The sequence below is a fragment of the Oreochromis niloticus genome, linkage group LG15, assembly GCF_001858045.2.
Source record: "Oreochromis niloticus isolate F11D_XX linkage group LG15, O_niloticus_UMD_NMBU, whole genome shotgun sequence".
NCBI lineage: Eukaryota > Metazoa > Chordata > Actinopteri > Cichliformes > Cichlidae > Oreochromis > Oreochromis niloticus.
Window position 1 is genome coordinate 34,781,220 of NC_031980.2, and position 24,709 is coordinate 34,805,928.

Consider the following 24,709-nt stretch of genomic DNA (forward strand, 5'->3'; position numbering starts at 1 on the left):
TTTGCTTTTAATAGAGCCAACAGTAAAAAAAAAAAAGACAAAACGCACAAAAAAAAGCTAGTTTCACTTTCCGGCCGTAGTGGAGCAGAGACGTTGTGAGTGCAGGTTGGTGGGAAGGGGAGGGGCTGGATGATAAAGTTGTGGATAACGCTGGGAAAGCAAGCAGACTTGTTTGCAGTCTGTGTGGCGTGGCAGGAGCATTGTGCTAGGAGCTTTTATCAGCAGTTGATGGAAATATCTAAAGACGTTTAATACACAATAACTTTAACTTTATGATTACAACACATTTGACCCAGTTCTGGTGGGAAAAAAAGAATGGATGTACGTCTATTAGCATTAAAACATACTGACGTTATACAGATGGCTGAAGGAAGCATTACTTACTAGTGCAGGGGGAGTCGGGAGAATCTGTGTCTGAGCGGTAATAACCGTTTCGACAGGAGCAAACACTGGCTGCTCCCGAGCTGGCACGGCTGTTGGCTGGGCAGGGCAAGCACAAACTGTCCCCCTGTTTGGACTTGAAGGTGCCAGGGCTGCAAGCTGATGGCAAAAGAGGGAATGATGAAGAAAGCATGAACAACAGCTTAAAAAAAACAACAAACAAACTGATTTTAACAGTTTCAAACTACAGTGATCTACATTCATATTAGAAAGTGTCTTACTCTGGAATGAAAGCACAAAATTTACTTTTGCCAATCCATCCCAATAACGTACAATTCTACTCATTTTTTAGTGGAAAAAGTATTATAGTACTTGTAGTAGTATCGGATAGACACTAGCACAATAGGATCGATACTTTGTTTCTAATTTCAGTATGTAGCCCACTGAATCGTTTTAAATAAATTACGTTTTTGGAAGTGAAGAAAAAACTATACCTCAAACATATCGGTGTGTGTTGACTGCCATGTTCATTTTATTTATTGCCTACAGCACACTTAAACAACAGAAGCTGACTCAAAGTGCTTTAGAGGTAACATTTGCAACCCAGTTCTCCTAAAAACGCGGTGTCAAAAAACATGAAAATCTGACTGTTTTTGTTATATTGACTAATCACTGTTGAATGTACAAATAACATTTACTTAGTGGATGATGTGTTCAGAACTTGCAAATTGAGGGAATCAGAAAGGCCCTCGTGCAAATGTGCAAACATAAACGTTTTTATAGAGACAGAGAACATGTCAAAGTGTCTTTTTAAAAAAAAATTATTTATCTCTGTATTTCTACTGAGACTACTTCTATACAGAAAACTACTTTCAGCATAACTTTACCTAAACTGGCTCTTGAAAGCAAGTCAGTCACATGAAAACACTCCTAGCATTTGAAAATGCCATATCTCCATTTATAGCTGCTGTTTGGACGTTTATAACTCGTGTGATAAGTTACAGACGTGCAGGGAAACTGTAACGGCAACATTGTGATTCAGGACGCTTTGGCAGGCTCCATATCTTTCATAAACTGTCTCGTTAAAAGATGAATGAGTTTGCCGCCATGCCTAATAAAAAAAAAGAGGCAGGAGCAGGTAAGAGAGGCAAAGTTTATAAGGGCCAGTTGATTAGCTGACCCACTAGCGCGTTAGCTCGTCAACGTCAAGGACAAACTGCAATGTTTGTCCCCCCCCAATGATAATTATCGTCACAGATTCCATGTTGGATTTATGCTCCCCTTTGAAAACGACTGAGGTCAGAGGTCAAATTTACAGCAGACCACTTACTGCTCCTGCTGTTTTCCTGCTTCTGAAAGTTCAATATTAGCTCAAAACCACCAGCTGGCTGCACCGTGTACATTAGCACTGAGTATATTTGTTCTCCCACCAATTTGTCAGAGTTATCCACACTGCTGGCTAACAGGAAGTATGGTTTGATAAACAGATAAAGAACTGACCTTGAATTTAGGTGTCAGGACTCCTTTAAACAAGTTTGTTCATATTTTTTCACCTAACACAGAGCAAATTTCAAGCTAATTCTGAGCTCACAGGGCAAGAAAATATATATATTTTTAACTGTTAGCAAAGATGTTGAAGAAGCATTCCCGCTAAAGGAAGCGTTTTTTTTTTTTACACCAAAAGGTTGAAAGTGCTGATCAATCACTTCCAGCGAGTAAAGGGGTCATCCTGTTCCTTTTATCCATTTTCCCTTAGAGGAACCATTAAAGAATGAGGAAGAAAGGGAGACAAGGGGGTAGAGCGAAAAGGGAGGGAGAGGTGGAAGAGGTGGAGGCATAGAAAATGCTAATCCTGTAGGACCCCCACCTCCCCTCTTCCTCGCTCCCCTGTGTCTTATCCTCTCATGCAGAACATAGAGCTTAAGGAACTGATTAAAATGTATGCTGAAATTGGAAAGTCTGAGGCATGAAAAAGTAAAGAATATTGGGGGTAAAAAATGTGCAGCTAATGAGTGGGAAGGCAAAAAAGGCTCATCGATTAATATTAATACTGACATCCTTACTGTAACTCTAGTGGCTTATTAATGAGCACAACGGCCTTCAGATTAGGAAGGAATTGGAGAAGTAAAGACTGGCGCAGAGAGAAATGGAGAGCTGCGAGAGATACTGTATGCTGGAAGGAGGACAGAAAAAGCACAGAAAAGGGTGATGAGAAATGAGTATGGAATAATATAGAAGGAGAGGAAGGAAAAGGAGAGAGGACCTAACGAGAACAAGAAAGCGAGATTTATCCCTTGTGGTTTCTAGTGATTAGAGAGCATTTTATCAGCGGCCAGTCACCAGAGCTTCAACCTTGAGGTGCCAGAAACAAACAAATGAGTTTTTAACCACGTACGCTTTAGATATACTACACTCTCCCCTTTGTCTCACGCAAACACTCTCCTTCTAAAGGTGAGCGCATATTCAGTATCCACCCACTCTTTGCTGGATCAGTGGAGTGGATACTAAATATAAGGCCTGTGCAACATCATCGCTTCCTTCTATTATAGGAAGAAGGACCCGGACAAGCAGGGATCACCCTCGAACCCGAAGCCCAGTGAACACGCACGGGGCACCTTGCAGTCACGTGATCGATAACCTCACCAGATCGCTCTTTCACTCTTCACACACTTTCTGCACGCCCAGGCCTAATTTTACGCCCACGTACACACAGGCACAAATTTTTCCATTTATCCTTCATGATTCTCATGCTGTCACCTGCACTCCATTTCAGTCGGGACCTTGCTGTTTAAATTTACCTTTCTCTTTCACCTCTGTGAACCTGTCATGTTTTCCATCAGACCTGAAGCCATTAGCCACTCGCTTTCATAAAGAGACAACACACTGCGCATTCATTTTGCAACCAACCTCAAGGCAAAGCTGAGGTCACGGGAGTGCGTAGCCCTGCTAGTCTGTATTATTATAGCTTGTAATCACTGGATTAACATGTCAAAAGAAAACAAGATAAAATAAATTATTCATTATGATGTGTTGAGTGAACAATCCAGCATAAAAGAGTGTATCCTGTAGCCAAAATAATGTCCAATTAATCTCTCAGGCAATCAGTGTGTTTTTTTCCACAGCAGTCAAGTCTTTGTGAAGACTAGGACGACTAGTCTAATACCATAATACCGTGTTCGCAAAATGTAAACGTAAACGTCTTCTCATATGATCTTCGTAAGAAAACTCCATCCTAAAATCTGAGGACTGTAACATAAGATGGAGTAGCACACTATTCTGTTGTGGGTTTGAACCTTGAGCAACCTGTTGAAGAATGTCTAATCCACTTAATCCGCCACAACACGTCATAAACAGACCTAAATTATATATTGTGAAAACACTCACCTTGACACTGGGTGTCCTTCATGGCCGGTTCAAAACCAGCCATGCAGGTACAGGCTCCTACAGGAACCATCCACTCCCCATCTCCGTTGCAATAAAGCTTCAGCGGCACAGACACCTCCAAGGCATTGGGGACACAAGTTCCTGGGGCTATCACCAGCGATGTTGCTTCAGCCCCCGTTGCCGTTTCGGGAAATACGGCGAAGTTGGCGATTGTGGTGGAGCACTTCTTATAAAACACTCTGACTGAGATGAGCGACATGCAAGCACCGAGATCCTGGAAGGCCAAGTAGAAGCCAGCTTTGGACAGCGGGCCAAAACTTCTGACTTTCGTGTTTACCCGTCCAGACTCGAGCATGGAAAAGCTCTCATCTGGGGCGATGGTGTCAACCTTCACATAAGGGTTCTCCATCCAGAAAGGGCTGGTAGCCGTGGCTGAATCCGAGTCAGACTCATAGTAGAAGAGGTTAAATGTTTCTTTGCAGGAACCAGGGATGTTGGGAATGCTGTTGCAGTCACGCACTGTGAATTTCATCTCCACATATACGCGCAGTACATCTTTTCGCGGGATGAAGTCGCTACGTAGCCAGTTATTTTGGTTGAGTTCACGTACATTGCAGACTTGATACGTCCGGATGGGGTTCATGGCATCGTCGTAGCCACTGACCTCTTCCCACTGAAAAGAAATCAGATGAAGAACATAAAAAATTAGCAGCTGTAAATGTCTGATAGATATTGAGTAGCTACTGGGCATCTTCCATTGAACCTAGATGAGCTACATTAAATCAAGTGGCATAAAAAGCACGTGATTAAAGTACCAGGACACAAGTCTTGAGGGAACGAGAATTGGATTTTTTCCGTTTAGCTGTATTTCTTTTACTTCCATTCCCTTGCTTTTGCCATGATGCACCTTTCATTCCTGATTAGTGTGGCGAAAAGCCAGGCACAAGGACTGCAAATTCATCACAATTACAGGAACCTGTCACCTCCTCGCCACAGAGCCACCAAAGCATGTTTACCTCATATCTGTTTGGAAGAACCAGCCACACTGCTTCACAACCAATTACGCTTCAATTACCGAGCAATGACTGCAACGTCCTCTAATAAAAGCGGGGAAAAGGCGCCAGTTAACCTTCATGCTTTTCTGTTTTTACACTCTACATCTTTCAATGCTACTACAGTACCCAGGGGGTGAATTACTCGGGATAAAATGGGATTAAATTTTCTAAACTTTGATTACCAGCTTCATTAAATGAGTGCAAGCAAACCAGACTGTAAAAGCTTTGCTGTGAGACGCGGTAATGTTATGTCTTTTTTTCTTCTTCTTTTCCTCATCTCGAATGAGGACACCGCGATTAAATCATTTCACTTCAAACAGCAATTCCTGTGTGTATAATATATCTAAGTGTGTGAGTGTGTGAGTGTGTTTGTGTGCGTGTGTGCGCACGCTGAGGGATCTGCTCCCCTTTCTTTTATCAGACAAACATTTGAGTCAAAGTATTTTTAGACACGTTTAAATACAACAGTAGTTAACAGTGCTATGCAAAAGACGTGCCAGTGCTTTAGAGCATTTAATGGAGAGGGAACAGGGGAGGAAAATAAAACTAGAGAAGGGAATAATGGGTGGCTGTAGCTCAGGAGGTAGAGCGGGTCACCTGCTAATCGGAAGGTTGGTGGTTTGATTGCCGGCTGCACCAGTCTGCATGCAAAAGTATCCTTGGGCAAGATCCTGAACTCCAAGTTGCTCTGATGCATTGACTGGAGTGTGAATGTGTGACAATGTGAGATACTGAAAAAAGTCCTTGTATGGATGAGGCAAGTTGTATAAAGTGCTGCGAGTGACTATATATAAACTAGTCCATTTACCAATATAAGTTGCAGGGCAGTCAAAAGCTAATACACCACTTTGCATTTAGGTATTGATCATTATTAATCTCTGGCTCTCTTACACTGTGTACCAGTCGTGACAGATTGCTGTCATTTCTTCCTGCTAAAAGCCAGTTTTTCCTTCCTACTGTCACCAAGTGCTTTCTCAGAATTTGTTTGATTTTGGGGTTTTTCTCTGTATTACCTTGCAAAATCCTCAAGCGCCTTGAGGTGACTGCTAAAACTATACACCAAATGCATAGTGCATATTTAACGTAACTGGTGAACTCGCTACCTGAACCTGTGACATTGCTATATGAGATATCTATAGCAAAATTAAATCTACAGTTATGTTCTTGGGGCTGGATTTTGCCTCAACACTCGGGTAAATAGATACCGCTTTTCCTCTTCAGAGCCAGTCGTTTCCTTCTGAGCTCGAAACATCTTAATTAAGGCTGTGATATGGATGTGGTGGAGACAAGGCTATTCATCCAAGACCGTGGAGGCCATAAGGGACATAGGGGGAAGAATGGGTGTAGTTTGGCTGTGGCATTAAAATGATGGCCCCACAAGAGCGGGAGAGAAGGAGGAAGCGACCAGAGGGAATCGATAATCACCAGCCAGGTCAATGGAATGGCTAAAAGCATGAAGTGTCAATGGGTATTTAGTTTAGTGTAATAAATCACCCTGCGCAAAAGAGCAATGTGGCCAAGTGTTTTGTGGGTGTGCGTTTGTATAAATTTGCTCGTACGAGCTTGTCTGGCCAAGTTTGCGCTCACTCTGTGTGTTTGTTTGAGAGTATATATATATGTATAGGTGTGGGTCTGTTTGTGTATGCGTGCATTTAGAAAGGGGTCAACCAACCCCCCCGTCAGACATGCACCAGTGGGCAAACAATCTGAGAGCCTGCTTACCAAGCCTGAATGAATTAAGCATGTTGTGTGAAAAAGGGTCAAGTTTCTTGGCATCGATTTTCAACAAGATGAATTGTTATGCAAGATTGGCGAGCCTCTCTGTTTTCTCTTTGTCCTTTCCAATCAAAGCTTTAACTTTCACCTCAAGACGGCAATGCACAGGCCTTACACATTGCACATTTTGGTGCAACAGTAATTCTCAAAATCATCATTTAAAGCTGTTTTTTTTGCCAGTTTAGATATGTTTTTTCATCCTTCGACCTTGGATTAATTAAAAGAGCACATTTACTCCAAGCAACCTTCATGGCAACATGGATAAACTATTATTATTAGCTTTAGGCATTGGCTGAAATGCTGAAAGTTCCAACAAGCTCAGTGCAACCAATTAGTGTGTTTTTATTTTGTTGTTTGTTTAGCCGGTTCAATAATCCCACTAAGGCTAATTTAAGACCGTTCCAGCTTGTTTATGACATATTTTGTGCAGGAAAGGTGGTCTTGTGAAGGAGACAGCTATATACCGACAATACTTATTATCTCCGTAGGCTCGCTAACTTCATATATTGTTGTCAACGTATGCTTAGGGAAAGCCCTGTGGGTATTGTTCCGGGTCTGAGGAGAGCTACACAACGGAATTCCCCCTTCTTTTTCGCCCATCTGGTTCGGAACATAAACGGCATGATTGATAGACAAATATTCACACGTCACACATGGAGACATAATGAATGCTGGAAATCCAAACGCATCACCAAACTGGTGGTGAGCTGCACGCACACACGCATGCAAGCCTCATACAGAGATGCTACAGGCTATAAAGACAGATGCAGACAGTGAGACTGAGAAATGCACATACCATAGCAAACAGAGACGTGAAAGAATATAAAAGAATGTGTGTAAAACACAACAACCTAGTGTTGGAGCATGTAAAGACACCTCCTTAGGATTATCAACGCTTACAAATGCAGCTTCTGTGTAGCTTTATGTTTGTAGCTTCATTTGCATGTGTTTTGCAATGTTGTTTAAAAAGATGGAGACAATATGACTCGTGCTTGGCATGACTGAGAGAATGTGTAGTGTTATATTTGCTTTTTGAGAAACTGATTTTCTTGTCTCATACACTCTTTCCTTCTCGACGCACGGACATTGCTCTGGATTTTCCTGAAACCCTGTCTCTCTCTCCCTCTCTCGTCCCTTTCCCTGCAGGCTGCTTTGTTTGTCCTCTTATCCACGGCATCGGTTTCTCTTAAACACTCGTCACACACAACAAAAACAGGTTGGGTCGTTCCCACCGCAAGACTGCGAGAGCAAACAAACACGTATACAATAAAAGTCTGCGTGAAGAAAGGAACAAGGCAACACGGACGATTGATTTTGCGAGAGTGAGGGACTGAGAGCGAAAGTGAGGGAGGGAGGGAAAAAAATAAAAGGAGGGAAAACGTGCACACAAACACACAAAGGGTGGAAAAATAACTCAGGGACGACAAGTGCCGTCTGTGGCACAGTCTGCTGCAAACACACCCACCCAAAAAAAGGGGCCAAGGGGACAAATTCATCTCCACCCTTTTGGCAGGTAATGTGGGAAATCTGGATTGCAAAAGGGTAGCCACTGTATGTACATCTACTGAGAAAGAGCATCTGTTGCAGGTTTGGTTAGAAGAGAAACAGAGAGGCATGTTTTTTAGGTTGCTAAACCATGTCTGGCTGGAACTCGTGGGACCATCACCACTGCATTGTAGAAAGGGGGCATGCCAGGCTGTGAGAGGGTTTGTCCTCCTGATTGTTTACAGCTGAGGTGGCTAGTGTGTGTCTGGCACAGTTAATGCTTAATGGCTAGGAGAAAAGGAGCATAAGTAGGGTGGGTGACTTCGAACAGCTGGGGAAGAATCCTCCGACAAGTGTGTTGTGGTAAGAGCAAAAATATATTTAAAAAAAGGGGCCCATCGCTCAAAACACAAGGGCCAAGTCAGAGGACCACACAAAGGCAAGGAAGGAGTGCTGGCAGTCTTTGAAGTATAGCCGAGGAGGGGTCGAGGCTCTTTTTGCCCTATTGTGGAGACCACATGGGAAAGCCAGATGAGGCTGTCACGGACACTTTGTGTGAGGTAGATTTGGGTGCTGAGACATTTATCAGTGTTTAAAAGGGACTTCATGACAACACCAATGGTTTTTTTGGGGGGGTTTTTTTTTTTGGTTTTTTGCATTTTCCAAGAGGAGGCAGCAGGGAGTCAATCAGGTCAGTTAGGTGAATTAGAAAGCAGTGGATCATTTGTTGCTGCCTAAAATATTTTATTGCATCAAATGGTAAAACATAGCCTGGAGTATTGCTCATTATTAACACAACACAATGCACACTATGCCCAGTAAACTCACCCCAGTCTCAGGGTGTGCAGTCCAAGCCAATTCTGTCGTGGCCCACTTTGTGTCCATCAACGTCTCTGAAAAATGGAAGCAGAAAGAAAACAACACAATCAAACAAGGAAGGAAAAAAAAGAGATCAGTAGAATAAAACTTGTAAAATGATCCAAGGAGCAGATACGAGGCTCTGACCAAAGCTGCTTTTAGAAAAACTGTGTGAATAAAGCACAGAAAGTACAAGCTCACAACTAACTGAATCGATTAAGACAAAGGAGTACTTTATGTGCAAGTGAGCATGTGTGGGTGTGTGTGAGTGAATGTATTACAGATGAAACACGAGACAGACGAAGGTCCAGATAGGTGATCAGTGAGGTATTGTGTGATATTTTACTGTTGCTCCTCATTAGGCTAATTAGTCCCAATTAGGCGTTTCCTTTAAACAAAGGTCTCACTGCGAAACAGTTCCGCTTCCCACAGAACACGTGACACACAGACACACACTTGATAAGATATAGACACAGTTAGTAACATGTTGTAAAACTCAACAAGATATACAACCCAACAGAATACTTGAATGGAGAGCGGGGGCAATAAATTTCGGTGTCACAAAAGAGGAGCTCTCGAGTGGAACAGAGGTCGGTAAACTTCAATAGGGTTCGTTTTTCGTCAATACTTGAAGGCACTTCAGTTTAGAGCATTCTTAGATGTATCTATATGCCACACACGGAGGATTTCACACACAAATACATCAACAAACGGCTCACACAAGTTGTGGTGGACAGAGATCTCCCCTGCAAAACCGTTTTTGCTCTCCACTTTCCACTTTCTTGTTTCTGCTGGCAGAGATGGGAGCTTTGCGAGAGCAGGGAAGGAAGACTATAAATGTCGAGTCTTTTACTACCTGGCGCTCAAGGCACGATGTGCAGCCACCGTTATTATCTCAACCGCTGTGCTGTTCTACAAGATAGTGAAAGATGATGAAACGGTGCAGCCAGTGAGTGCTTGGTCGTCAAAGGAAGTTTGAGATTTTCCAAGTCTTTGCAGGCTTCTTTTTTTCTTTTGGCTTGCTAACTAATTGTAAATAGGTCCTAGGTATAAGTGCAATACTATAACTCAAGGATTTTTACCACACATCTTCAAGTAACTGCTACTGTAACAAAAAGAACCTCAAGCCCCTGATGAGTTATATCTAACTTTGTCCAAGTGTCATGCTCTTACAGCAGGGAATCCCCACTGATTTTCACCCCTGCAGACTTTGACTGAAAAAGGTCTAAAACTGTCACCATGAGCCAAATCAAAGCCTTTGTCATAAGTGATCCCTTTTGCTTAGTGGGTTTGCAATATTCTCAATGTGTTTCCAGTGTTAAAGCAGGGAACTCATGAATGCAGCGTTTACTGAGAGCTCCCTTTGTACCCAGATGTAGCCACATGTGAGCAGCTGAGGGCTTGCTAGTGTTTTCTCAGAGAATGTGCCAGCACTCACTAGCTGCAGGACTTCCTGTGACTCATACTGTGACAGTGTGTGATTTGGGACCTGTTACCGACAGCCGTGCAGGTAGGTAAGCTGGTGAGGTGAAAATGATATATGTTTGCCGCCTGGTATTTATTATTACAAGTCGGCCTTGTGTTTGATGTGCTGGCTTGTCATTAGAGCTGGCCTCGCTGAAAATGACAGCACGGCAAAACGCAAAGACGAACGGGGAGGGAGGGGGATGCGGGGATGAAGCAGAAGGGACGTGAAGTGAAAGAGAGAGAGAGAGAGAGAGATATGCAAAGTGCAAACAGACACACCTGTCCAGCCTGACTCAGTTGTTGGGACAGCAGATGATTCGAGACCACACGCTCATGGCTGAACCCCTCCTTTCTCGCTGCATCTGCATTGTTTGATCTGGCCAGGGGTTGTGTTTTGTGTGCGTGCATAACTGTGTGCTTGCAAGTCTGTGTCAGAGGGCAATTGTATGTGTGTGTATGTGTGTGTATTTGGTGCAAAGTCCTGCATTGTGCCCAAAGTGGAGCACCAATCCTGAGTCAATGGGCCAGAGCAAAAGTGGTGAATGACCCTGACCTAACCCGGCCGCTCCCTCTCCGTCAGTGTATGTGTGCTCATGTGTGTCAGGATGTGTGTGAGTGTGTATGGGTGCCTACCATGCTCTGTCCACTATATTCCTGTGATTTTAAATAACACACCTGGCATTACAAGCACATTGCAACAATAAAGCCTGCACTGAAAGTCCAAGCAACCTAAAATCATCTAATACACGGACAAAAAAATCTAATAAAGTGTGTTGTTCATGTGCAAAGCAGACTCGTACAGATAATAAAGGACAAGAATGAGGCAGAAGGAACCAGATTATAGAGCGAAAGGTATTCTGTAAAGGAAACAAGCCCTGAAAGCTTAGAAGACTAAAATGGCAGCACGACTTAAGGGCCCGAGTGAGACAAAAGAAAAATAAATGGAAAGAAAACCAGAAGGACAAGTCGGTTAAGAAAAAACAAATCTCAGTTAGACTCTGAGATCATTTCTAAACACATTGAGTGCACTGGTTTGCCCTCTATGCATTTCATTTTACTCTTTCAAATCTTGTAAATTGAGATAGGGGAAAATTGAAGGGAGCAAACAAAGGAAATCAGGCAAATGAACATGCAAATTGGCTGCAGTAAAACACACACGTGGTGAGAGCGAGGCATCGATGGGTCACAAACAGAGAGGCACAAGGCTTCACTTTTCTCACACTTTCTCCTTTTTTCAATCTCTTTCTCAACCAACTCTCCCATTTTTATGCATCTTCTATTTGTCCCACTTTTCTCTCCTACTTCAACTAAAAAATTTGAGGTTTTTGTTTTTTTAAAATCTCCTTCTCTTTTCTCTGCCTTCGATGCCAATCTCTGCAGCCGTGCTCGTGTGTTCTTGTTGCACAGTGATGAATGTGACGTGCGCTGTTCGGGGGGGGGGGGGGGGGGGGGTTTCAACCCCCTGTTGCTCACAAAGACTTTTCAATTAGCAAGTCACTGTTTGAGTAACCTAAGGATTGCTTTAGTAAAGTGTTATTTATGGTAGAGGTCAAATGAACCTGGGATTATCATAAAAACCATGGGGGGGAAAAACGGCTGTGACATTTGTTTTCTCTGTGCGCTCTGACTGTGTGAGAAAAATTGTAGGAATACAAACAGGCTTGGAGAGATCGCACTCTGGCAAATAAATACACACACACACACACATACATGCATACAGACACGCATGCAAAGCCAAACCCCTACACTCTAATCCTGTAATGACAGGGCAGGCCTAATAACAGGAGAGGGCACTGAAGCGTTCGTCCTTATGGCCGCATCCAACGTACGAGCACGCACACACGCACACGCACACACAGAGTTACAAGCCTCTTAAAATATTTCTTTGTTCAAACAAGCAGACTTCTTAAAAGAAAGAAAAAAGAGAAGGAGCAAAGCAGGAAAGGAGAAGAAAGGCTATTATTGAGAGGGAGGAATGCGCAGTCGTTTTCAGGGTGAAGGCTGCAGGTCACAGGGAGCACACAGGTGAGTGATTTAGCTCAGGTCTTGCTTTGAGCTTCTGAGTGTGGATGTCTTTGGTATGTGTGATTCTCGGAAATTCAGACAGCAGTCACCAAACTAATATTTTTAATGAAATGCTCTTTTCCCCCCTTGACAATCAAGCCGACTAGGTTCTCTGCTATTAGTGCAAAACAAAACGGCTTCACCTTAGAAATTACCACTAACTTGTGTGTTAATGAAACGTGATGAAAGCAAGATTTTGTGTCCGGGAAAACCCATAATAACGTAAAAATGAACTCAACTCCAAACCCTAATGACTCCCTTCCCATAATCCTTTGCTCGGGGCTTCTTCAGTAGTTAATTATCTTCTCCCCACCTCTCCTCTGAGTTGCTTTTGTTGTTGTTTTTTTTGTATCTTTTTTTTTTGCAGTTGAACAGACCAAGCACATGGCAACCTGGCATGGGGTAGCCACTCCATTAAAATACTATGCCGTCTGGTTGCCAAACACTTGAGCCTCTGTTTAGCCACTGAAACAGTGGAAAGTGTCAACACTGAGAGCGAGGACCCCACACTCAACTTATTAGCGCTATTAGCCTGATTGCTTTGTGCGCTATCTTTGTTGGCTCCACTTTTGTCATCCAGTGCGAGGCTGAGGCAGAGAAAGAGGAAGCGGGGCAGGAAAAAAAAAGGAAAGCGGGAGGAGAGATGCTATTCAAATTCAAATCGTCCGAGCAGTCTTTTTTGCCTTTGTGCGGGGCCAGAGGGCGATGATTAGGAGAAGTCCCCTCCATTTTATGGCCAGACCTCCCCTTCAGCATCCCCACACCCCCACTCCCCCTGTGCGCACACACACACACACAGTCACGGTAATTGGTTGCTGCAACACGGACAAGCCAAGGAGTTGATTCCTCTGTGGAATTCCTGAAGGGACTCGCCTCCCATGACAACAACCCCCCCACCTCCCATTAGCACAAATACACACACAGACACACACACATACTTCATCCTACTACTGCAGTCAGTCATCACACAATGGCTGTCACAAAAGAGGTGTGTCCTGCCTGTATGCTAACAGGGAATGCTGCTGAAGCTTCATGAGTAAGTTGTCTTTACCTCTCAGTCGCTTTCTCTTATTTATTTATTAAATATTGTTTTTTACATCACTGGAAACGTCAAATCAAATCAAATCTTTGCTGTATGAATACGTGGCTGCGACCTTGCCCTCGGTTACTTTCCCCTCATCAAGCGATATCTCAAGGCTGAATACCTTTTTTGTGCGTTGGGGGGGGGGGGATTTTGAACGCCTGCCTGCTTAGCCCACCTTGTCTCCGGAGGCAGTTTCTGTCAAGCATCTCTTACCTGTCGACGCTGTGACTTTTGTGATAAATAAACAAAAAACAAACAGCTTTTTTTTTCTTTTTGCTGTGAGATGCTTTTAGAGAGCAGAGCTGAGCAAAGTGGTTGAAATGGAAAAAGAAAGAGCTTTGATCGCAGCAAGGAGGATGCAAGCTAGCGGAGCTGAGCCAATACATAGGCCTATGTGTGAGAGAATGTGTGTGTGTGTGTGTGTGTGCCTGCTTCAAACTGAGGAGGGGTATAGCCTCGTTTGGAAGTCTCGTCTAGTTCCTGTCCTGTCAGTGGAACCGGCTTCTTTGTCTTAACCCACCCACCCCTCCTTCGCTGTTTCTCTCTCACTCACTCATTCCTTCTGTCCTTCTCTCATCTGTCTCCTTCCCTCTCTTCACCCCACCCTCCCCCCCTTTTACTCCTAATTACTAACCGCAGAGGATCTGACGAACAGGTAGCCCTCAGGGCAGCTGTCTACAAAACCAGGTGTGCCTTTACGGGTGGGAACACATGTTTGTCAGTACGTGTGCGTGTCTGAGTGAATAAGTGCATGTGTGTATGTTGAGCCTTAGTTTGACTCACAGAATTTCTGTTTAGCTTACTGCATAGTTATGTGGTATTCTGACTGAGTTAATTACTACACAACCCAGTTAACTGTTAATATAACTGGTTTTCTGGGAATGCTTGAAATCCCCCTCACCTCACCTTAACCAACCCGAGCCTGAGACCCAGCACTCGCAGGAGCCGACACTGTGCCGTGGTTTTATTGGACGGCTCTGTGTTTTGCCTGCTTTTGAATAAGTCGCAGCACCTTCATCAGCAGTACTGACAACATAATACGTACCCACTCAAACACGCACATTCACAGTTGGGGGTGAGTCATTAGCGCTTGTTTTATTGGCTGACACAAGCACTTCGGATTGCCTTCAGAATCCAATCCTGCTAAGATTTAATGGAGGTCCTTCATAGTGAGTGTATCAGCATTTCATTAGGAGAGCAACCTCGGCTTTGTTACGGCGCCTCGACCTGATCAATTATTCTTTTTATTGTTCTGAAAATATGAATGTAGTCACAACGAGATCACATATCACATTACTTGGCTTTGTAGCTTATGCTTACAACTTCCATTTCCCATACTGCTTTTGTTTCATAACATCCACTTATTGCTTTCTTCCTCTCGCTCTGCCTCGCCACTGAATATAAACACTGCCTAGTCATATTCATATACCAGTGTATGAAGCAGTATATGAGCAGATACAAGCTTCCACAACACTGCAGAGGTAATAGCACAGTTTTCAGGGTGTTTTTTTTATAGTGTTTTTACAGTGATGCATCCTGTGTGACACAAAGCTTACTCGAATTCATCCCCTACTGAAATATTCCCGCGGAGGAGTCATTCCAGCCACTGCGGATTTACCACACGGAGATGTCTGGCCTTGTCTTTTGAAATCTGAATAAGGCTCTCTGTGATTTTTCTTACTCATTATTGAAAAACAAGCATGACATCATGTACCATGCTCAGATCAGCTGAAACAGAACAGCACTTTTTACATTTACAGTTAAATGTGGATATCGTTGCCACAAACTATCACGTACTTTGGCAAAAATGTCAAGAGGCAAACAGATAATTAAGACTTCAGTATTGTTTCGTTGTAATCATCATTTTTAAGGTTTGGTGTAATATTTATCATTTACAACCTGCTCTGGAAAGGCGTGTGCTTCATTTGCAAATGATTACTTTAAGGGCATCAGGTCTGGCTTTGTTTAAAAACCAGCAGGAAATGGGCGCAAAACCAGATTTCTGTAGAAACGATTGGTGTTTACATCACCCAACATGGAAACTATTGCCTCAAACTTTACCATAGATGAAGTAATTTTTTTTTTTTGCTTACAGCCCTTCCTGGAAATTAAGCACCCCACTCTCCTTCTAAATTTTACAACATTTTATATTTAAGTCTAAGACTTTTTTTTAACTGAAATACGATTAAAAATCAAATGCTGACAATTAACAGCGTTTAAGCAGAGCCCTCTAGTCATGAATTAGATGGCTGAACGAATGCGAGCACTGGGTGAACTGCGCGTGCCTCTGCGTGAGACGCTTAGATGCCATCATCAGATTTCCTGGCAAATGACTCAGCCGGCTGCAACTTAAAAATACAAGTAAGCGAGTAGCAGGTTCGCTTTTACCTCAAAGGCGTGCATATGGAAATGTGGCTCTCCTTATCAAACTCTGTGGTAATTTGTCTTTTTGCATCTGCGTGGTTGTGTATGATGGAGTGTGCATGCGTCGCTACAGCTGTTGATTTCATTTAGTGTTTACCCCACACTCCCTCTGAGGGGGCAGCAATACCTGGTATACGATTCATATTCAAAACGCAATATAGCACAACTGCGACCGGAATGAGATTGATTTACTAGACTGTAAAACAAATACACTGCATACTCGTGTGCATGAACACGAGGAGCAACGCATGTCAAACTTCTATAAAAAGACTTCTTTTGATACGCGCCAAAATAAGAAGCAGGCAACAGATCTTCTAGCATGTGCACCTCAATTATCTTTCACTTCTTTTTAAACTTTTACTGTGTAATACACAAATTATTTTTTTCACCAAGGCTTCCCTTTTTGCGAAAGGGTTCAAAGCCTTGCTCAGGGGCACCTCGGCAGAGAGCTGCTGTGCAGTTCTGCAAACAGTGCAGCATAAAATCATTATTTTAGAAATTATTTAACACAATATAAAACTTCTTTTTTCAGTTTAGGTATAAAAATCAGGCATCCATCTTTTTGCACTGCCTGCCTATGTGTGTCTGTCTGTGAGCAGAAGCTCTGGGGGATTTTGGGTATTAGTGGTCCAGGCTAACTGTGACAGGCGAGAGTCGGGGCTCTCTGCTACTTCCCATCTAGGCCACACTTAGCATAGCATATCTAGGACTTTCTCAGCCATCAGTTCGGTCTTATATTTGATCTTAATCAATCCCTCAGCACCACAACATTTGTTCAAAAACTGTAATTCACCCCGGATCAAAGCAATAAGTAAAAGTTTTTGCAGCAATACTGAAATGTTGGAACACATACTCCAGATACGAAAGGGAGCAAAAGAGGGATGATCAGTGGAAAATTAAAAAGAAAAAAAAGATGTGTATTGAATTTTCAGCACCTCCCAGCCCTCCACACAAAGTACAAAGAAAAGAACTACTGAACACTGTTTTATGTGAGATATGCAAAGGAGAATTAGGTGGAGTGAGGAAGCAGAATCAGAGGGAAAACGGTTTGCAGCTTTGGGTGTGGCTGTTTTTGATTACAAAAAAATAACTCAGTGCACATTCATTCATACTGGCATTGCTTAAAAGTCTTAATAGAATTCAGCAAAAATCAGACAGAATGAGGAAAGGGGGGAGGCAGGAGTCAGGGAAAACTGGGGGAGGGGAGAAGGAGGGAGCAAGGGATGGGAATGCAGAGAAAGGAAGAGATATTCAAAGTACAGACAAAGAGAGGGGGTGCAAAGCAGAGGAAAAAGATGGGAATGAAAGGCAAAGAGGGGCCGGTAAGGTAACAAAGGGGGTGGGGGGCAGACGCAGAGGAGAGGATGGAGAGCTGCTGCACGCTCTCTTGTATTCCCCACAGCTCCGGCACGTCTTTCTTTGCCACTGTGTCGCTGGCATGCTAACACGCTGTCGCCTTCAGAGACAGTATGTGACTGTGTGCATGTACACAACTGCAGTGTCTTCTGTATGTTTGTGTGCCTGCCTTGAGTGTCTGTGTTTAACATGCAGCCTGATGGGCTCATTGCCCTACTGCTGCCCAGGGAGCCATTGTCTAGTACTTCACTGCTGTACTTCTCTGCTCTGCTCTCTCCTCCCTGGCCTTCCTCTGCTCCGCTGCCCTTTGCTAACCAAGGCATCCATTCATAACAGCTTGATAGCTGCCCTGGTATCAGTCTGTACAGACGATAGCAGCCCGGTTTCTGAAGCCAAATACCAAACAGCGATAGCAGCAACGTGCCCTTGGGGAATCTATGTGTGGATTTGAGGGGAAGCATTTCATTGGTGCGGAGCAGAGTGTTTGAAATACACCTGTATGAATGGATGCGCATTTGCTTGTATAGGTGGAAGCTGTTGATTATCTGACTGTCACGGGGGTGCTGGAAGCATAAACATACACAAGAGCGTGCACACATGCACGCACCTTTTGTTCAATAGGAGATGGGCTATTGTGCTGCCTGTGCAGTCGGATTGTGTGCGAGCAGTTCCCTCACAGCTCTTAATAGCAGTTTTCAGGCAATTTTGTGTGTCAGCAGTGGCTGACTCAACAAACTCAAACACAGGGGAACACAAACCATACACTTACATAATGCTAATGCATACACATTATCGGCAACACATACAAACAGAAAATGAGACATGTTATTAAGACTTATACACATGCACACAAATGCACACATACACACACACAAATCCTGTTTGTTCACTGGGGGTGTAGCCTAGAAAGAGCTGGAACCGGGCTTTGAATAAAAGCCGTGGCTTTTTGAATGGCTGAGCACCACAAGAAAAGGGCTTAGCAGCCAGCTTTGCCATTCTGTATCAACAGCCACTGAGTCTCTCTCACAAACACATGGCCGCTCTCTCTCACTAACTCTCTGACAGACACACACGCACACACACACACTGTGTCCCTCTATCGTTGTTTCTGTTAATACAGTCATTGCTAATGCAGTCATCTGCCAACATATCAGGTCACCTTACACTGCACTTTCCTGCGCAGCATGTAGTGATTGTGTTGAATCTAATTAAAGATGGCTACTTCCTGTTACACCCGGAACAGCTGCCTGTGTGTCTGCAGTAAGGGGCAAAGCCCCAAAGCGGTTCGCATTTTCCACATGCCAGTGGCTTCCAATTACTTTAAAACAGTTTAAAAAACACTGCGGCGGTCGAAACCAACCGGCTTTTGAGGTTTGCTTGTTTCTTTTCTGCTTCTCCTCGGAAACTTTCGCAGACAGGATAAACAAAATAACAAAACCAAAATAGAGCCGGGGACTACCCTATTAGCAGGGATTTCCAGCTAGTCTAACCAAAGGCTGTCTTTCGGCTCATCGAGCACCCGCTGATGATTTATGAAGACGTTGCTAGATAATTATCAAGTCAGTTATCACCGCCAGTCATGTTAATTTGCCAGGTATGCCCTCATTTACCTGTGAATAAAAAATGAAAATGGAAAAGATGAATAATGGCGAATGGGGAATTTTAAGAGATGAGTAATTATACCCTATCATCCCTCACCACAACTTTTTTTTTGAAAGATGACGGAACCGGGTGACATGAAGACACTGGGTTGTGGGAGCCTCTGTCATCAGTATGCAGGCGCTTTGTTAAAGTTTACCTGGTAGCCCAGTCATTAGCCATTCAGGTCGAAGATACCAGAAACAAAAGAGAGGTTAGGGCAGGTAATGCCAGGAATGCAACCTGCCGGGTAAGGTCTCTGGAGACCAGTGACTGGCACAATCTCACACACACACACACACACACACCCTTTCTGTAACAACCACACAAATCCATAAACACAAAGATCGCACAAAAGTATGCGCTTTCTCTTCTCTCTTTTTCTTTGTACCCTCAAACACTAGCTCGGGAGTGGTTCCTTACGAGAAAAAAAAACAACAAAAAAACAGGAAGCTCTAATGTATCACGCAGCACTGGAAATAAAAACAGAAACAATGACCCACATGCACTCACGCACCGGATATACAACACTGGGCAAGGTAAACTGGGTAGGTCAGCTGCATTGTTTTGTCCCTTTTCTCCCCATCACAAATCCTTTCTCTTCTTTCAGCTTTGCCTTTTTTCCCCATCACGATTCCCTCGGCTTTACACATATCGCTGCCGCTCCCTTTCATTCCCGTTCTTCCCTCCTGCTCCACCTGGTCTTGCAGAAATACACACAAGTCGCCAAAAACACTTAACACCTCTAAATCTCTTCTGTTACAGTGGGTAGATATTACAATCAAATGAAATGCTGGTAGCACAGAAGGCAGCGACTTCTTTGTAATTTGAGCAATTTTTCAAGATAATGCTGGCATTTCACTTCACGCAGTTCTGCGAGACAGGCTTGGTTTGATGGATATCACAAACTAGCCAGTGTCACAGCAATTCATGCTTCACCTTTGCAAAGCCGGGACAATGGCATTGCTCTCTTGCGTGAGATACCTTGGTGCAACTTCATTCTGGACAGTCTTTATCATATCACAACTGTTAATGATCTCTGACGGCAAACAACAGCAGACTGATTGCTGAAAAGGCTTTACGCATTTATTTCAGAATCCAGACTTTATGTCACTTTCGGAAGATTGTGATAGTGGATATATGTGTTTGTTTGTTTCTTGGCACCTATAACTTAGATTAAAAGGTAAAGGAGAGTGCTACTATTATTATTAAAGGACATTCTTACAAATAGCTATCTGTGAGATTAATCACATTCATATGTTTTGGGGTGGAAAGCTCTCTCTCTGTCTCTTTCTCCGTCTCACTCCCTCCCTTCTTGCTGCCACCGAGATTCTTTCTGGCCCCTTATTCTTAATCGCCACTAAGTTAATTAATCTCACACTTGGCCACTGTAATAACTTGACTTGTTAGACCTCTTCCGTGCAAATGGACTTTGCCTCTTTAGCAGCTAAAAGCACCAGTAATGAGCCATCTGAAAAAACACGGCTGTGTCAGTGTTAATATCCGCTCAACCTTTCATAATGTTACAATTACATATTAGCCAAGCGTCCTCCTGTAAATATAGAAACAGAAAAAAAAGCTATATAACTATAACTAACTAACTATATATCAAAGTCTGAAGCCATGGAAATTAGCAGAAGGCTCAGAGTAGGAGAGCCGGTTTGAAAAGTAATGATTTTTAATCATTTTATTTCATGTATGAGTCAAAGTATAATCAATAATCAAAGTATATGAAAATCAGCACTGTGACTTTAACCTTAAAACTACAGACAAAGAACCTTAACATTTATATTGCAAATAGTGCAAAATGTTGTTCTACTTCCACCACAATGTATTTGATTCAGATTCATATGTTTACTACTAGCAGCATTGTTTTATGACAAATCACAGAAACGCATATACGATTATTTATAATACTAATAATCAAAAAGAGATAAGACAGGAAAAGGATAGGATAGCTTAAGTTGAGTTAATAGGATAGGAAAAGTTAAAGCCAGACTAAAACTTTTAGTATTTGCACTCCTTGTCCTCAGCCCCGCTCAGCATTATCTGGTCAATCTCATGGTCTGGGATTGTCGAGGTCCCAAACCTTATTACATATTAATGTATTTAACCTATTGAGAAACCACTCAATAGACAGTCACAGCACAGAATCCTGGCGCTGGGCAATTAAAAGAAATTGAGGGATGGACAGACAGACTGCCATCCAAGGCTGTTGGGGTCCATATGGCGGGGGGCTTTCAGAGGCGCTCTTCAATTACATAAAGACCTTTGTGCATTGGCATGACACACAGACGAGCCCAGACAGCAACACCAGAGAAAGAAGGAATAAATCATATTGCACTTAGTAACACACACACACTCATATGCATATACACAAGCGCAGAAACAGACAGAATGGCAAATACAGAATTCCCAAATTGCAGACACACAGAGCAGGTCAACAAAGGCACAACAAGATTTTGGATTCTCCCTAAATCACTGCAACATGACAACAGAACCACTTGCATCAAGACTCAAGCACCGTGACACACTACAAGCAAGCCTGACTGATCCCAAGCTTGCTTATGGCTCGTCTCCTCTTTCTTCTGAAAGCAGCTCCAATGCAAAAGAAAAAGACTGACTGTACATCAGCACAAGGAAGGTAAGGTAAGGACACTAGCTACAATAGGTAAGTTCAAGGTAAGCTGAGCTTAGATGGTCTGGCTGAAGATGTGTAGATGACAAATGGGATACGTCAGGGGACGGAGAGCTCAGGGTTAAATACCTTTTCTAGCATTTTCCCCCCAATTTAAGATATTTTTCATTTTGTCATCTGCCTACCTTGCCCCCACCCCCTCATCTCTTGGGATGTGTAGGAGGGACATGCACTACCCTAGCTAATGTATTATTCACCCTTCATTGATGTGTAACTAAACCTGGCAGTTCGGAGGGAGCATGGTGTCACCAATTAACCCACACTACCACCACCTACACATACACACAGAAGCTCTAGTCACAAGGCCACCAGGAACCCATTTATTAATGTGCTGACACACAGCACACACAGCTCGCACACACTGTTTTTCCTGTATCGAAAACATGGGTTTCAGTCTAACATGCATGTGCGTCACTGTGGTTTAAGAGTTACTCGTATTTTGGGAATGTGTCGTCGTTATGTGGCCAAAAATCAAAGTCGTTATAATTTACGTTGTTAACGTGGAGGTGAGGACGTGTTTTAAGGTTAGGGTAAAATTAGGTAAAGTTAGGGTAGCGGTATGGGTTATTGTTAAGGTTAGACTAATTACCACATAATAAGGAGAGCAACAGATTAAATGAATTTATTACTTCTCCCTGTGCTTCTTTAAACACACAAATGTGCGAATGTAATTGCTTTCAGATGCACACAAACAACAGAAAGCTTGTTTCTCACCTGGGCTGTCCAAGTCAAGCAACAGTTAACTTTTTTCATAACTAACCCAAAAGTTTCCCCCACATTTCCCACCTGCATTATTGTTATACTTATAACACAGCCTGTGGCAAAGTTAGCTAGTTAAAAAAAATAACAATCCCACTGTTTATGCCTAAGCTCACCCATTAGCGCATGTGTTCGGCTGGGTTCAGTTCTGTTGTGGCCTTTGGCGATAAAATCTGAAGGGAATAAACAAGAACGAGGTAAAAGTTTGTTTTTCTCCACGACTGGAGACATGGGAAATGAGATGCACCAAAAATATCAGCTCGTTTCCATCCAGCTTGTGTGTGTTCCCTCTACCTTCAGCACAAATACACTTGGTGGTCCAAGTGAGCTAGGTGGGGTTGGTAGTGCTCCGACCGCAGGGTGTGGATCAGTCCTGACCTGATTAGTCATCATGCCTGACCCTGAACCAGCCAAAGGGGAAGAATACAAATGAATCTCCAGGACTGCTCGCCAGTAAATTTGACTTGGGACCAGTGTTTATGTGATGCAAACCACACCACACAAGGCCACAGTGGATGAGCCTGCTGACCCTGAACAGTGACTGTGCCATTAAAACCAAGGGAAAAATGCTTCTGGGCAGGGTGTTCGCCGAGTTAAAAGTAAGTAGTTAAAGTAATTGCACGATGGTGTTTAGAGAAGTGATGTCATGCCGTTGGCTTACTTTGATCAATAAGGCGATATAAAGTCAGCAGCATGCTGTTTGCAACAACCCAAGACAATAATAATTAATAATGACAATTAATCATGCCAGAGTTAAGCCCCTCTTTCCCTGAGCGTACCGGGAAAATGTTCATATTTCACCAGCATGAAGCTTCTTGTTTTCTTTCGTCAGGTTCTCTTCTTGTCAAGGCTCAACACATCCAGAGTACTCTATTCTTGGGTTAATGAACAGGTGAGGAATTACTTAGACAGATGGAGAAGGAAATTGATTTTTTTTAAGTGTCGCCTCATTATCCCATGTGGGGCACTTTATTCAGCACCACAGAAACACAACACCAGAAAACATGGGTTGTGTAACGTCAAGGTCGTATGGTTTGGTGTGTGCATAAACAAAATGGGGGTCAGCGGTTTGAAATTGTCTGGAAGCCTGGCCATTAGTGAGAGACTAATTAGGGGAGACCAAGTGGTTTCCAGTACCGGTCGAAGCCAAGATTCATAAATAAGTAAGTGCAGGGGCAGCTTGGGCGCTTAATTAACAAAGCGTGAAAAAAGGGCGTGAATCCCAAGAGGCACAAACCCAATCTGGTTGCAAGGACGGGCTATCGGCAGCAATCCTGTCTATCTTGGTGGCATTGATTGATAGCAAGCCAAATTGAATCCCCAATCATCACCACCCTTTTAGTTCCCGCACCCTGGGGGATTTACAGAGGCCAAAATTGGCACACAGGGTCATGCTTTTGAGTCCCTTTTTTGACATCGGTGCCATAAACAGCGCAACCCCCCACCCGACAACCTTTCTCCTGTGTTCACTTGACCATCCCCATCTGGCCAGAGGTTATCTGACCCCTGTGTGTGTGTTCTTGCTCACACTTTCATGTCTTTGCCAATTGTTTTCACACTCTTAAGCTGTTTGCCTTGGTATTTAAACCCCAGACACCTCCTGCAACTCACACTTAGAAACCCTCTGCCACCTAAAGCAACATATTAAGTTACAGCCAAGTGAGATGCTATTGTCTTTCTTTTTTCCTTTTTTTTTTGCAGTCGTTCTTTCTGTCCTAATCTTTTATATTGTTAAAGCTGACAGGCGAAGAACGTGTTTTGTGGAAGAAGAAAAAAAAGCAGTGTGTCACGAAAAGCGACAAGCTGTCATGTAAGCGTTAGGCTTTGAACCTTTTTTTTGTTTCTATTTTCTGTATATGGAACACCATTTGGTTTTTGTGACATACAGGAAGCTGTTTCAGTCGGTGGAACGAGCAGAGGTGGCGTGCATTCACCCCACCTTTCCACTGTATCTTTCTTTCCCTACAGACAATGGGGGAAGTCATCTTGACAATCAAGACCTTATCACACAGTAGGCAACAACAATGGGTCTCCAAGTAGTAAATAGCAACTGTCTCCCAGCTGCTTACTGTCGCTGTTGGGATTTTGATATCACAAGGCCGTGAGATAACAGGCGTAGGAAAATAATACTGTAATTAGGGCCTACTGCAAGTGTGATAAGCTGCAGTCACAGAAGAGGTAACTGAAAAGGGGCAGAGGGAAGAACCACAGAAAAAAAGCATGAAATAATGAAAAAAGGACTAAATAACAGTGTAACTCAGAGATCATGGCTTCAAGCTG

General features: G+C 43.2%; 1 protein-coding gene across 9 annotated transcripts in view; it reads right to left on the bottom strand.

The window, feature by feature from the left end:
* The window catches only part of ephb3b (eph receptor B3b), a 57,875-nt gene that overhangs the window by 21,628 nt on the left and 11,538 nt on the right, over positions 1-24,709 (bottom strand). For all 9 annotated transcript variants that reach the window (XM_025898944.1, XM_025898947.1, XM_019346071.1 and 6 more), the window contains exons 2-4: positions 8,910-8,974; positions 3,766-4,438; positions 385-540 (exon numbers count right to left, since the gene is read on the bottom strand). In XM_025898944.1, coding sequence (XP_025754729.1) covers positions 385-540; positions 3,766-4,438; positions 8,910-8,974 — 894 coding nt within the window. The remainder of the gene's footprint in view (positions 1-384; positions 541-3,765; positions 4,439-8,909; positions 8,975-24,709) is intronic.